This window comes from Heterodontus francisci, chromosome 16 (genome assembly GCF_036365525.1).
Source record: "Heterodontus francisci isolate sHetFra1 chromosome 16, sHetFra1.hap1, whole genome shotgun sequence".
In the NCBI taxonomy this organism is placed as follows: Eukaryota; Metazoa; Chordata; class Chondrichthyes; order Heterodontiformes; family Heterodontidae; genus Heterodontus; species Heterodontus francisci.
The window spans coordinates 77,995,181-78,009,807 of record NC_090386.1 but is presented as its reverse complement, the minus strand read 5'-3'; the positions used below and the strand labels follow the sequence as shown (position 1 = coordinate 78,009,807).

The following is a 14,627-nucleotide window of genomic DNA, read 5'->3' as shown; positions in this document are numbered from 1 at the left end:
CTCAGCAGCTCAGGCAACATTGAGAGAGAGAAAGAGAGTTAACGGGCTGAATTTTACCAGCTTGCCGCCGATCTTGGCAGTGAGCGTCAAAGATGGCGAGGCGTACATGCAGTATTTGCTCCCTGGAGCCACCACGATATTAAACGCGGGAGCTCATTTACATGGCCGGGGCACACCGCCCCTACCCCCTCCGAAGATGTGGAGGGGGCGGGCGCTCCGCCCCCGGTAACGGCGTCTGGTGCCACTGCGCAGGCACCATTTTTAAAGGGCTTCAAGCCCCATCATTAGAAATTAAAGTTTTAAAGGGAAAGTTCAAAAAAATTTATTTAGTAACATTCCATTCATGTTTCCAGCCCCTCTCTCACCAACCCCCCCCCCCCCCACCAATAACAATACACTCATTCCTTGCCCTCTAACCCCGCCCGCCGCCCCCATAATACTTAGCTTGTGTACCTGATCTTTCTCGCCTCCAAAGTTCACAAACTTTTAACTTCACCTGTTCCCATCGTCCCCATGACCAATAAGGTATGTTTGACCCCCTTCCTGCACTGATATACTTAGCTCCACCTCCCTCCCTCCCAGCATCTGCCATACTTCACTGATCAGAGATCAGATGGCCAGCCACCGACTAATATCGGAGTTGGATGGCTGGCACGACAAAGTAAATAATTAATTCCTTTATTTACAAACATTAACATTTTTAAATGTGGTTCCCGTCACTGAGCGGTGGGGGGGGGGGGGGCCGCCACGAGGCCTCGCCGCCAATATGGGGTGGGGCCATCCCGGCGTCGATGCCCAGGCCGGACCTCTCCTGGCGGCATTTTCCGAGCTCCCCCACCCCCCCAACACGATCCCAGACGTTGGGGAACCGGTAAAATTCAGCCCAATGTTTCAGGTCAATGACTTTCCATCATCAGTAGCAATGTCCCCTAAATACATTAATTTGCCTGTCAAAACCAATCCTTTCCCTTGGAAGTACTGTTTCAGATTGTCATTTTGATATTAAAATGGAAATTTCTTCCTGAAATAAATTTGAACACATGGGAATGTCTTGGTTAAGTGTGTTTGTGCGTTCATTTGTTTGCTCTGGTTCTAGAACAGAAAATCTGCAAATCAAAAACTAATGACCCCCATAAGAATGCATTTTTATTTAAAGAGTCACAAAAAGACAGAGCTAGCATTAAACTGTGCAGCACATACTTGGTGTGGAGTAAGCTCAGCTCCAGTGTTCGCATCAGCCAACTGGAATGACAAGCCGAAGCTCTGGTGGCTGTCAGCAGCAACAAGCCCCTTGGCTTTTGATGGATAAACCACCCTAATGGAATTAATATCAAACACTAAATTAAAAGAAACATTCCTAAATATGCTCATATTTTAAAATTCAGAAACTGTACTATATTAGTTCCAGAAATCAGAGCTGTAATTTTACAAGTATTTCAGTAGATATAATAATTGCTTGCTTTACCTTGTGGTCTTTGGTGCAATGCTCTGATCCCTGTCAACTACTGAAAGGTCAACATTAGCGATATCGACTTCAGTGGCAACCTTGACTTTGAGCTAATTTAAAAAGTTAGATAAGTTAGACACTTATAAAACAGAATTGGCGTTAAGATAAATCAACAAATGTGTCAACAGATAGGAAAAGCAGCATAGGTATATAGTTCTAATGACACATTAATACAACCACTTTTTAAAAACTGAATTCTATTATGGCCTACACTTTTGTGGGTGACAATTTACAAATTTTTACAAGAAGCAAGGTGCTTATCAGTTTCAACAATTTTAATGACAAAAATGTGCAAAGAAATGAACAGAGATCACAAACCCTCTTCACCTATTTGTGTTTCGACTCATTTTATTGAAGCAGCAAGCGTTAGATGAGTCACTTGTCAAGTTTGGTGAAAAGACTCATCTTTAAAAAGTTACTGAGGGAATGTCATTTTTTTACAACATGCAATAGATGATTCTAAGCTTACTCATTTTTAAAACAAGTATTTTATAAGGGTAATACTACAGAAAACAGGTCAAAATATGGTAAGTGCACATTATTGCGTTGATAAAAATTGGACAGAAATGCTCTGGAGAAGCAAGGTTAAGTAAAAAGATGAAATATTATTGAGCTGCCAGAGCACCACTTATTATAACATTGCATCTTGTTGGAAATAGGCTCTGATAATTACAGTACTTGGTAGCATAGCATAAGGGTACGTGTTCAACACCATTTTAATTCTTTTACTTTCCTTGCATGGCAAGTTTTCCAGTGGTTGCACAGAATGGAATCCAAACATTTCCCAATGCATTATCAAGTCAGCCAATTTATGCTCACACTCATCAGCAAACAATCATAAATGTGTCCTGTTGGACACAGTTTCAACTACTCTGAGTAAAGACATGATTAGGAAATTCAGTAAAGGAACCATAAATTACAAGCCTTACAGACCAGATAATTATAAAAATCTGTCTCAAAGCCCTGTTTGCAAAACCAAATGGTGCAGAGAATTAAGTCCTGCAAATTCCATCACCCTGCTAGGTAGCTCATTTTTTTTTTCCTTGGTCCCAACAACATTTTGTCACCTCTAAGTCAATCAGCAGGACCTGGGAGGTAGCAGTAAACTTGCCATTTAAGTACATTATAACACACTAAAGCATGGGCCTGACAGTAGTGGCTGATATCCCAGGCTCCAGCTATTTGATAGGTCTGCCAGTGAATTTAAACTGTCAACTCTCAAACAGTCCCTAAATTATCCCTCAACAACTCTCATATTTCTACAGCAGTTACAAAAAGATCAAGTACAATCTTCTCATTATCACCACCTCTCCAAGTCGACCAACCTGATTTTGCCCAGTGCCACTGGTATTCAATTTAGAAGGATCTGACTGTGCTTTGATGGGCTTCACAACCAGCAAATATATTAAATCTTCTGATAAAATATATGTTGTGGCAATGTTAATTTGCATCTATTTAATAACAAAATCATAGTCCTAAATACAGTGAACAGCAAATTTGTAAGTAGTCCTATGATTATCTTCAGTTAGTTCTTTAATGACCTGGAATCATCATCGTGGGAAATAATGCTGAAGCATTTTTTTTTCATGTAAGCTACTTTCTTGACAAATACAGCTGACCTCCTGAAAAATTATAATTTGCAACAGCAACCACTTTCTTCCATACTCACACAAGCCCACAGGTGTTGAAGAAACTTTAAAACTGCTCGTGCATAGCACACACACACACTTACTCTATCGAACAATCTAGAGAGGCAAAGTTAAATCAGCCCATTTAAGCGTGACATCTAATGAGCAATGATTATTCTCTTTCTGTATATTGTTACAATCCTGTAGTTTTTTCCCCCCAAAAAGTATGCAGTATGCCTTTAAGGCTGCAACAGGATCAGTACTGCTTTAAGGCAGCAAGCTCTAGGGACTGTGTCAAAGGATGCATTCTCATTGCTGTAGGGTACAGCCATTCGGAGAACAAGCACAAAGATACAATGTTGCAGATAGACGTTTGAAACTAGCTTAAGAAAAACTGGCTTATGAGACACAGTTAACAGACAAACAGACGCCTGCCAGCATACACTGAAGGAAAAGAGAGCTCTCTCTGAGTTTATTTCATCCCAATTTATTATACCCTCACAGAATTCTGATGTCAAGCGAGATTAATTTCTTAAACGAAAATAACCAAATTTCTTTAACTGCTGAACTGTAATTGCTGAAGCTCATCGCTGGAAAAGAAGAGCATTAATTCAACTGCTAAACTGGACTACGGACTGTTCTACTGTTGAAGAACCTTTTATTCCTCACTGCACCGCTGCGAGGACTTCAAGCAACCATAGGTAGTTCCACGTTGGAAGAGTCCACTTCGGCAGGAGCGTAAATCTGCAAGGACACTGATTTTTTCTATTTTTAATGTTGTTTATATCTCGATAGTGATTAAGAATTTAGCTTTTCTAATTAAACAGTTAATTTGTTGATCTAAAGACACCTGGTTTGGTTAGCCTCATTTTGGGGAGGGGGGTGGGGGGGGGTAATAGATGGCACAATTTGGCTGGGTCTCTCTTTAATTTGGAAAGTTTAAAAATGATATGTTAAGCAATTTGTGGGGGAACAGGACTGAATCAACAGTGCGTTTCTCCCACCACAGTCAGAATCATATTTTGATTGAGGGCTTTGTCTTGAGCGGTCGGTCTTAACAATATTAACAACTGCGCAAAGAATTGAATTGCCTGAGCTTCCTGGAACTGTACTGCTGTCTCATTTTGTTAGCATCTTTAAACCAATACATCACTTCAATCCTTCAATCTTCTTGCTGATCTATTCTCACCCCTTCATGCCCCACAAATAGGCCTAGTGCGCTGCTGTGATCTCGGCGGTCTGCCCGCGCGAAGCAGCCGTCGCTGAGCCCCCATGATATTTTGCGCGAGGCCTCATTTAAATGGAGGGGGCGGAGCGCCTGCCCCCAATGACGTAGAGGGGGCGGCTGTCCGTCCCTAGCGCCACCGTGCAGGCGCCATCTTTAAAGGGCTTCAAGGCCTAATAAGAAATTTGGATTTTTAAAGGCAGTGTTTAACATTGTCATTAAAAAATTAGATAAAAGCTGGAGACCCTTTCCAACCACCCACTCAATGTTTGTTTATGGGCCTTTCGTTCCAAAATTAACTTTCTCAACCTGAACTTCCGCACCGCCATCCAACCTCGTTACCTTTGGCCTTCAACCCCTTCCCACCACGCCCACAGCCAATACAAAGGGTTTTCCCTGCTCCCCCCTGCTGATTTCACTCCTCTCCCCCTCCCCACCAATGTCACGCTTCAGAACTCCGAACTGAATTCCGAAGGCGCAGCAATTGCGGTTGGCAGCCAGAGTATCAGCGTGGGATGGCCGCCAGGAGACGGTTAGTTGATTTTCATTAATTTCAATTCATTTTAATGTTGAAAATACAGCGATACAGTAAATACAGTAAAATACAGCGAGGTTTTCTCTGCGTCAAGGGTTGTGACGGGCCTCTCCCAGAAGAATTTTCTGGGTGCTCCCACCATGACCCTAGACGTCAGAGAGCTAGTAAAATTCAGCCCCTAGTGTGCAAAAAGCTCTCTCTTATGTGTCGCTGATTCCTTTTCCTAAGTGTCCCGCATTTCATGTGCAAGTCTCTTCACTCCTCTTTATGTTTTTAAATCTCTCTGTATGGCTTCCAAATGCTCATTTATTGATCTTCTCAATTGCTATCTTTTACATTTATGGCTCAAGGTACATAGCAAAATGGGAGACAAGATATACTAGGTCAGAAACAAATATCGCTATTAGGCAGTGAACTGGTCCAGGAAATATTGAACCACACAAAAGTGACAAGAGTGAAGACTAGGGATTCAGGCAGAAAATAGCAGTGAGAGAAAGAAACTTAAAGCAAGTAGTAAACCAGAGGAGATAAGATTAGTAAATGGGAGACAGCAGACAAAGACAACTGAAGCCAAGGTGGGAGGGAAAGTTTAAGATCTGGAAGTACTCACAGAAACAAATTCTGGGAGAACACAGGGGGTTGGCTGAGAGACATGAAGGAAGGAGATAGTTGAGCTGTGGACAGTACTTAGTCCAGCGAGAGAAGGATGGAAAAGTTGTTGGGGTCCAGCAGCAATGATCAGGAACATACAAATGTAACAAATTACACTAGATTTATCAAGGCAAATGTTAGTGGAACTATTCTTTCATATTTATGAATGCACTTTAAAAAAAATATTCAATGTTGCTTAAAATGATGTACATACCTCCACATGGTTTCCTATAAATCGGCTATCACCCTCCACAATGACAGAGAAGTCATAATATCCACTTGGTGGCTTTACGTCCATAAAATTCAATTCAAAAATATCACTAATGAAAAACATTATAATAAATGTTATCCTTTGATCGTCAAATATTTAAGAGCAATTTGTTGTAGATAAAATGTCAATGATGTCCTGCATTAATTCAAGAAAAATTGATGTGTGCCAAGCTTGGGATTTTTTGCACTTTCTGTAACAGGAAATTACCAGAATGAAGAATTGGTGGACTATAAAATGCACTTTTTTCTGGAAAAGTCACCTAAAATTGCCGTGTGTCTTGTGTTCCAAAGGTTATGCCCAAATATTTCCTTTTAAAATACAGCTGCGTCTTATAGTCCAGGAAATATGGCAGTTCCAATAGAATAGCAAAAATGTATGCACACTTAAATTTTGAAATGAATAATTTTTTTTTAAAAGTACAGTATTTTCCTTCTATTCCATCAGACAGCTTCACCATGCCATGCAACATTCCAGGACTAGGGTGGGCAGGTGGTCTGCTCCCAATCTCAGATGACATTAATTCATAGTCAGGCTAAATAAATGAAAACATATTTTGGCATGATCCTTCCTTGCAGCCTCCCACAGGTACTATGGCTTCAGTTCAGGAACTTGGGTAGGAGTTGCAGATATGAACCCCACATCATATATTCCATGCCACAGATGTACTGAACAAGGTGCAAATTTCTGAATTCCTCATTCAAATATACCCATTTTGGAGATGGACCGATTCGCAATCATCCTTTTTAAAACCTATTACATTTTTCCACAAAAATTGTGCACTTAAGAGGCCAAATAAAGCTTCTGAGCAAATCTAATTTTGTTCTAACTTTAAATATGTTAATCATATTGCTTTCCTTTCAAAATGTTAATTTTCCTGACAAAGAAAGAGGAACCAAACTTTAAGGCAATTGATTTTATGGTATGGTACTCAAGGTAACTAATGCCCGCCTCAAAAATGTTCACGTTAGGTGCACGAAGGGCCAGATATTTAATGCCCCCTGTGTTCTGGTACATTCCTTAACCATAATATTGGAGCAGTGCCACCTACTAGAACAGTTCAAGTTTTCTACTTTCAGAATCAGCGATGCTTTATTGCCTCTTTAATGAAGTTCAGTACCGTGTCACAGACTCCCACCCAGTATTAATTGGGATTCAGACTACCTATAACCAAAATCATTACAAACACCCTTACATTTACAACAGTGTGACCTTGACATGATATAATTTGATATTAATCATTTCATGTAGTCTACAGAGACAAAGAAAATTATTGTTATGCACTAGCCACAGAAATTTCATTCTTACCCTTTCGAAACAAAGGATGATTGCTGAAGAACTGTGTTTTTTGCCAAAACAGACTTGGCATATTCAAGCTGAACATCAGCTGAAGTCAGACTCTGGGATAAGACATTCGTTACACGCAACTGGAAACAAGTAGAGGAAGGAAAAATTAAAAGACAAGATTTCAGATAGGCCAGTGGGAATACATTTCAAAGATAGCTTCTAACTGCAAGCCAAATGCTGTCGCTTTGAAAATATATCTTAGGCACAGATTAACACAATTGGCTACTTGTTATTGACATAGAAGATGAATTTCTAAGGTACACCATGTGCACTGAACTGAATTGTCCTTTGTCCAATCAGCTCGATGCTATGGTTACATTTTTGTATCAGAAATGGCTTCCCTAGACACCAAGAGCACAGAGAATCCAGTAAAAAATGTTCCCGTTGACAAAACGTATTTGTTTAAGTTGTAACCTAAATGAAATGTAATTATCACCACTTTCACCCTGAAACCCCACCATACACAGGTTATTTGTTCCAATTAAACTTCCCATCATTTACGTTTAAATATCAAAAACAGATGTACACGATACAATATTAATTTCTCCAATTTAACACTCAATCCATAAAAGAGCTATCAATTGTGTTCAGTGACCTGAACAAGTGTAAAGTACAATCGCTTTCCTACAGTCATGGAACAGTTATTCAATATATTCATTCGGCGTTGAAATTACCAAGCATTTAAATGGTGAGTCATTTGGCCAGATGGATCCACATCTTTTTTTTAAAAAAAGGATGGAAATAATATAGCATAACTTTGCAAAGTTAATGTCAATTTTTTTCCAGATAGTCTTTTACACTTTAAAAGTTTCCAAGATGATTCTTATCCTTAGGTGCTCACAGCTCCCACATATTCTTCTTTGACCTGAAATGTGGTCCAAAACGGTTTACCGGTTCCTCCCTAGTCACCATCAATGTTGCTCCAAAACTAGATGAAACAGTGAGCTTCTGAGCCAGGATTGGTTCTACAAATTTGCTCTCATTTTGTGGGGCAACAAGAGTAGGCAAAGCTTTCCAAGTGCATGTCGTATTAAAAACATAGTTGCTACTGTGATATCACTTTGGCTTTCTGGAAATTTATCAATTATTGTCAGCGACAATCTTTGAGAATATATATCTTATTTATATTTGGTTATATCGATCTAGAATCTACCCAACATGTTGAAATCACACATGGGCCATGGGAATCCTCAGATTCCAATATTCAAATGTCAAGTTAGCTAGTATGATTCCCTATCATGGCTTTAGATGGTGCTTTAAAAAGATTTCTCATTTTAATCTGAACACACGTTTCTATCACACAAGACTACAAGTCACTTAAAATCCTTTCAGAAAAATGTGTTGGCTGCTATTTTGTTTTGATAACTGTACATGCTAATTTTCAAAATACATTTTTATTCAAAAATCATAAAAAGTTAAGAAGATTAAACTAATCCATTGCTTTTGGGCTGTTTAATGGCTTCATGACTGTTTTCACTTGAAGGCCTTAAACTCTCCCAAAAGCCAGGGAATGAACTTGATATTTTTTGCCCAGATTGGCAATTGTGCAATTTGCACATGTGTAGTGTACTTAAGTCATATGAACTGCTGAAATATTTACATACGAATAAGGAGTAGGCCACTCAGCCCCTCGAGCCTGCTCCATCATTCAATAAGATCATGGCTGAACTGATATCTCCACATTACCACCTACCCCCAATAACCTTTCACCCCCTTGCTTATCAAGAATATATCTAGCTCTGACTTAAACATAATCAAAAACTCTGCTTCCACTGCCTTTTGAGGAAGAGAGTTTCAAAGACTCAAGACCCTCAGAGAATTTCTAATCACCATTCTGAAATGGGTGACCCCTTATTTTTAAACAGTGACCCCTGGTTCTAGATTCTCCCACAAGGGGAAACATCCTTTCCACATCCACCCTGTCAAGACCCCTCAGAATCTTGTATGTTTCAATCAAGTCGCCTCTTACTCTTCTAAATTCCAACGGATACAAGCCTAGCCTGTCCAATCTTTCCTCATAATATAGCCCGCCCATTCCAGGTATCAGTCTAGTAAACCTTCTTTGAACTGCTTCCAATGCATTTACATTCTTCCTTAAATAAGGAGACCAATAATGTACACAGTACTCCAGATGTGGTCTCACCAATGCCCTGTATTGCTCAGCTGCTTTTTGAAAAACGATTTGAAGAAAGAAAATACAGGACAATTTTCAAAAGTTTTATTCAGGTAAAATTGATGAGTGCTTTTGTGAAAAAACAAGAAAACATTGTACTGAGTATATACCTGTTGTAGCTTTTGTATTTTTTGTTATATAAACTTTAGAAAGTTTATTATGCAGAGTGAAAAGGGACTAAGAGAAATAAAGTAAATTAAAATGAAGAGAGAGAAAACAAAAGTGGAAAGGAAGAAAGCAAAAGTAATAACAAGCAAGGAAACAAAAGATTATCTAATCGTAGCCAGAGAATCGCTATCAATGGCTTCTCTTCCCATTCCTGCACAGTTGCCTTTGGAGTTCCCCAAAGATCTAACTTTGGGCCCCTCCTATTTCCCATCGATATGCCACCCCTCAGCGAGATCATCCAAAAACATTAGCTTCCACATGTACAATGACAACACCAAGCTCAAACTGACCATCCCTCCACTGTCTCTAAAGTGTCCAGACTGCTTATCTCACATACTGGATAAGCGAGAATCTTCTCTAATTAAATACTGGAAAGATTGATGACATTGTTTTCAGTCCCTATTCCAAACTTTGTTCCCTAGCTACCAACTCCATTCCTCCCCCAGCAACTGTTTAAGGCTGAACTAGACTGTTTTCAACCTCAGTGTCATATTTGATCCAGAGATGAATTTTCAAGCACATATCTGCTCCACCACTAAGACCACCTATTTCCATCTCCTTAACATTGTTCGCCTCTGCCTCGCCTCAGTCTTCTGCTGCTGAAACCCTCATCTGTGCCTTTGTTACCTCCATATTATTTCAAAGCATTCCTGCACAGCCTCCCACATTCTACCTTCCTTAAACTTGAGGTTATCCAAAACTCTGTTGCCCATGTCCTAACTCGCACCAAATGCCATTAAACTCATCATCCCTGTGCTCGCTGGCTTACACTGGCTCCTAGTTAAACACTGCTTTGATTTTAAAGTTCTTATCCTTGCTTTCAAATCCCTCCATGGCCTTGCCCCCTCTATTTCTGTAACCTCCTTCAGCCCTACAACCCTCCAAGATATCTGTGCTCCTTAATTCCAGCCTCTTGAGCACCCCCGATTTTAATCACTCTACCGCTGGGAACCATGCCGTCAGTTGTCCAGGCCTTGTCTGGAATTCCCTCCCTAAACTTCTCCACCTCTCTACCATGCTTTCCTCCTTTAAAACACACCTTTTTGAACAAGCTTTTGGTCATCTGCCCTAATATCTGTGTGTGGCTCAGTGTCATATTTTGTTTCATAATGCCTGTGTGAAACGCCTCGGGGTGTTTTATTACGTTAAAGAAATGGCTGGCCTTAGCAAAGTCTATTATTTTAATTACTAAACATTACTTTTAATGCTTTAAAGTGGTTAATATGTTAAACAGAAGTCGTTTTCCCCAGATCCAAACAACAAACAATTAATTAACTTGACTGATAATCAAAACAACTTCAAATTCAATGTGCTAGAAAACATATGGAGAGAGAGAGAGATGTGGGGAAGTTGCTGAGGCAGAGAGGATCCAGAAAAGGCAACCTGAATTAAAGGCAGGTGATTGCACAGACCAAATGCAAAAGAGTTATTCTGTTTTAGGTAAGTAAGATGACCCACTGATGTAGGGAAGTGTAATGTGTTCATGATTTTACATTATGTGAAGACAAATTGTATTAATTGAAATAAGTGAATCCAATCATAATTTTGCTTTATGTTCATCTAATAAAGCAAATATATTATGTCTCATCTCATCATGTGTAGTAGTGGTTCACCGTCAGAGAAATTGAATATATTTGCAACAGGCACAAATATCTGGTTCAGCCACAAAGGGATATTATTGTTGCATCTTTCCACTTCAGGCACATTAATGTACAAGTCAAAAACAAGAAATGCTGGATTCACTCAGCAGGTCTGGCAGCATCTGTGGAAAGAGAAGCAGAGTTAACGTTTCGGGTCAGTGACCCTTCTTCGGTCACTGACCCGAAACGTTAACTCTGCTTCTCTTTCCACAGATGCTGCCAGACCTGCTGAGTGAATCCAGCATTTCTTGTTTTTGTTTCAGATTTCCAGCATCCGCAGTATTTTGCTTTTATTTTAATGTACAAGTCAATATAGGTAGTGAGAATCAACTCTCAAGATGTTCAGATTATTTGTGGCAGCTAGTGAAGCAACTAAACAAGAGAAGGTACCAAAATAGATTCAAATTCCTAACACTTCAGTTTGGACAATGAAGTTACTTTTACAAAAGCTGAACTAAGCTAACTCAAGATATGCAGATCTAACAGAAGTTACCTTCAGGCTGGGCTTCTTATGGGAAACAGAGGCAATTCCTTCAGCTACCACAATAATTGGAATGTGGTACTGATTATGGGACAAAGCTGCAGCAGCACAGGCAATGCTGAATGCCTCAGACAGTATGGTAAAATGTTTCTTACTAAAAACAGCATTAGCAAGCTGAATGACTTGATCCTGAAATTAAAAAGAACAAATCTGAATTTTGCAGATTAACTGACATGCATAAAACCAAAAAACTGATTGATCAACACAATATCTTGGTATTCCAGTGATCTATTTACCTTAATAGTCTGCAGATCAGAATCAATGAATTATTCTGCACACCCTTATAAAATATGCATATCATCCAAAGCAATATTTAATATGACCAACAGTTAAAAACAGTGATTCTAGCTAGAATGACATGGTTACTTTTTGTGTATAATTTTTAACCACAAGTAATATAACACCATAAATCTATTGAAATTCTTGTGGCTGAGTAAATGCCTGTCCATCCAAACAAATTAAATGAATCTCAGGACTATGGCTCAGCTACCAGTCTAGGCTCTCTTTCTCCTGTACAAAGCAGTGATGGATGGACAGTAAGCAGGCCCAAAGCTAGTGGCCGAAATGGGGAATCTATATAAAACCTTAGTGCGACCAAAATTGGAGAACTATGTGCATTTCTAGGCTTCGGAGTGGGGCTTGAACTTGTGACCTTCTGGCTTGGAGGCAAAACTGCTACCATAGTGTCAAGACTGACAAATTACAGTGGTTTCACTACACTAAACAGGAAGGACCAAGTTACTACAATTTCGATCAGTGCACCATGATCCAGGAGGTAGAATAACTTGATCTGTAAGCAAATTGAGCAGGGTCAGCGATATCACAAAAATGACCATTAACATTTTGAATCGGTGCCTCCAGATCATGAGTCACATTTTTCCAGCAGCGTACATATTTTCACTATGATTTTTGTAAATTTTCTTATAAGAAGACTGGAGTGAAAACACATTATTTATGAATCAAACTATTGGTACTTTTATTTATATATATATTTATATTTCACTAAGTAGTTTTCCCAAATTGGATGGCTCCAGGTCAGTTTGCAGGCTGCTCCAAAATTCTAGTCTCACTAAAATGACTGGAGCTATATATGTTCTTCCTTGTACCCGATGTCACCGGAGAAACTGAGAAAGGGGAGCGTGGTGGGGTGGGGGACATAGTTATGAAAGGCTATCTAAAAAGCATTCATTTTTTCCATATTCATACATATACACATCCCATGTCGAGAGTACATTAAACAAAATATTCCAGAAACCTAGATGTACAAATGCATTTCTCCTTACATAATAAAAATGTACAGCGTCTTCACAAAATGTGTGTGGATGTTTGAAATACAACTATAAAAAGTACGCTTAGATTTTTTTTTTAAAGTGAACTTGGCATTCGCTCTACAATATGCCTGGTTTCTTCAGTTTCACTGTGCTTACCTCTTTGATTGCTGGCTCCATTCCAGCATGGTCAGACAGCTTATATGCAGCACTCACAAACAAAGCTGTTGTTTCTAACCCCTCCTCAAACTGAAGATAAATACCTCCCAAATCATCAAGACGTGCAACGAGATCCTAAAGAAGGAAGTACATGCCTTATCAGATACCAATTTTTTTTTAAAGTAACATTTTTTTAATTGAACCGGTTTTATCTTACTGTATACATTCAACAGCAGTTTTTGTCTGATATATCGGTATGAAGTTTAAAATCTAGAACCATAGAAAAGTTACAAGGCAGAAAGAGGCTATTCAGCCCAACATGTCAGCGCCAGTTAAAAAAACTAGCCGTCCATTCTAATCTCACCTTCCAGCACCTGGTCCATAGCCTTGCAGGTTATAGCACTTCAGGTGCAGGTCCAGGTACCTTTTAAATGAGTTGAGGATTTCCGCCTCCACCACCGATCCAGGCAGCGAATTCCAGACACCCACTACCCTCTGGGTGAAAAAGTCTTTCCTCATGTCCCCTCTAATCCTTCTACCAATCACCTTAAATCTGTGACCTCTGGCAACTGACCCCTCCGCTAGGGGAAACAGATCCTTCCTGTCTACTCTACCTAGGCCCCTCAATTGTGTACAACTCAATTAAGTCACCCTTCAGCCTCCTCTGTTCTAAGGAAAACAACCCTAGCCTATCCAATCTTTCTTCATAGATGCAATTTTCAAGCCCTGGCAACATTCTTGTAAATCTTCTCTGTACTCTCTCCAAAGCAATTATGTCCTTCCTGTAATGTGGTGACCAGAACTGTACGCAATACTCCAATTGTGGCCTAACCAGCGTTTTATGCAGTTCCAGCATTGCATCTCTGCTTTAGTATTCTATACCTCAGCCAATAAAGGAAAGCATTCCATATGCGTTCTTCACGACTTTATCTACCTGTCGTGCCATCTCCAGGGACCTGTGGACTTGCGCTCCAAGGTCTCTCACTTCTTCTACCCCTCTCTATATCCTCCCGTTTGTTGAGCATTCCCTTGATTTGTTTGCCCCCCCCAAATGCATTACCTCACACTTCTCCGGATTGAATTCCGTTTGCCACTTTTCCGCCCACTCAACCAAACCATTGATATAATTCTGGAGTCTACTGTTATCTTCTTCATCAATGTTTGCGATATCCCAATCACGCCTCCCATATTTAAGTCCAAATCATTATTATACCACAAACAGCAAGGGACCCAACACTGACCATTGTGAAATGGAAACTGCTTTCCATTCGCAAAAAAGTTACTCTTAAGTTTAAATAGGAGATTAACAATGTTAAAGACAAATACAGACTATAAAATTTGAAAAAAACCTGAATTTCTTCAGAAAAAGTTATGGAATCATCTGTGTCGCACCCTGCTTCTATGAAGTCTGCCTTTGAATAAGCTTTCACTAGTAGTGTAAGGTTGCTATTAGTACTGGATTTAGCACTCTGGCTTCCCCTGCTAATGGTAAGAGTCTTACCAACTTTGGAAGAACT

General features: G+C 39.7%; 1 protein-coding gene across 1 annotated transcript in view; it reads right to left on the bottom strand.

The window, feature by feature from the left end:
* Positions 1-14,627, bottom strand: part of rpn2 (ribophorin II) — a 67,586-nt gene that overhangs the window by 30,009 nt on the left and 22,950 nt on the right. The window contains exons 6-11 of the mRNA XM_068048414.1: positions 13,111-13,245; positions 11,636-11,812; positions 7,123-7,241; positions 5,761-5,866; positions 1,466-1,557; positions 1,201-1,315 (exon numbers count right to left, since the gene is read on the bottom strand). Coding sequence (XP_067904515.1) covers positions 1,201-1,315; positions 1,466-1,557; positions 5,761-5,866; positions 7,123-7,241; positions 11,636-11,812; positions 13,111-13,245 — 744 coding nt within the window. The remainder of the gene's footprint in view (positions 1-1,200; positions 1,316-1,465; positions 1,558-5,760; positions 5,867-7,122; positions 7,242-11,635; positions 11,813-13,110; positions 13,246-14,627) is intronic.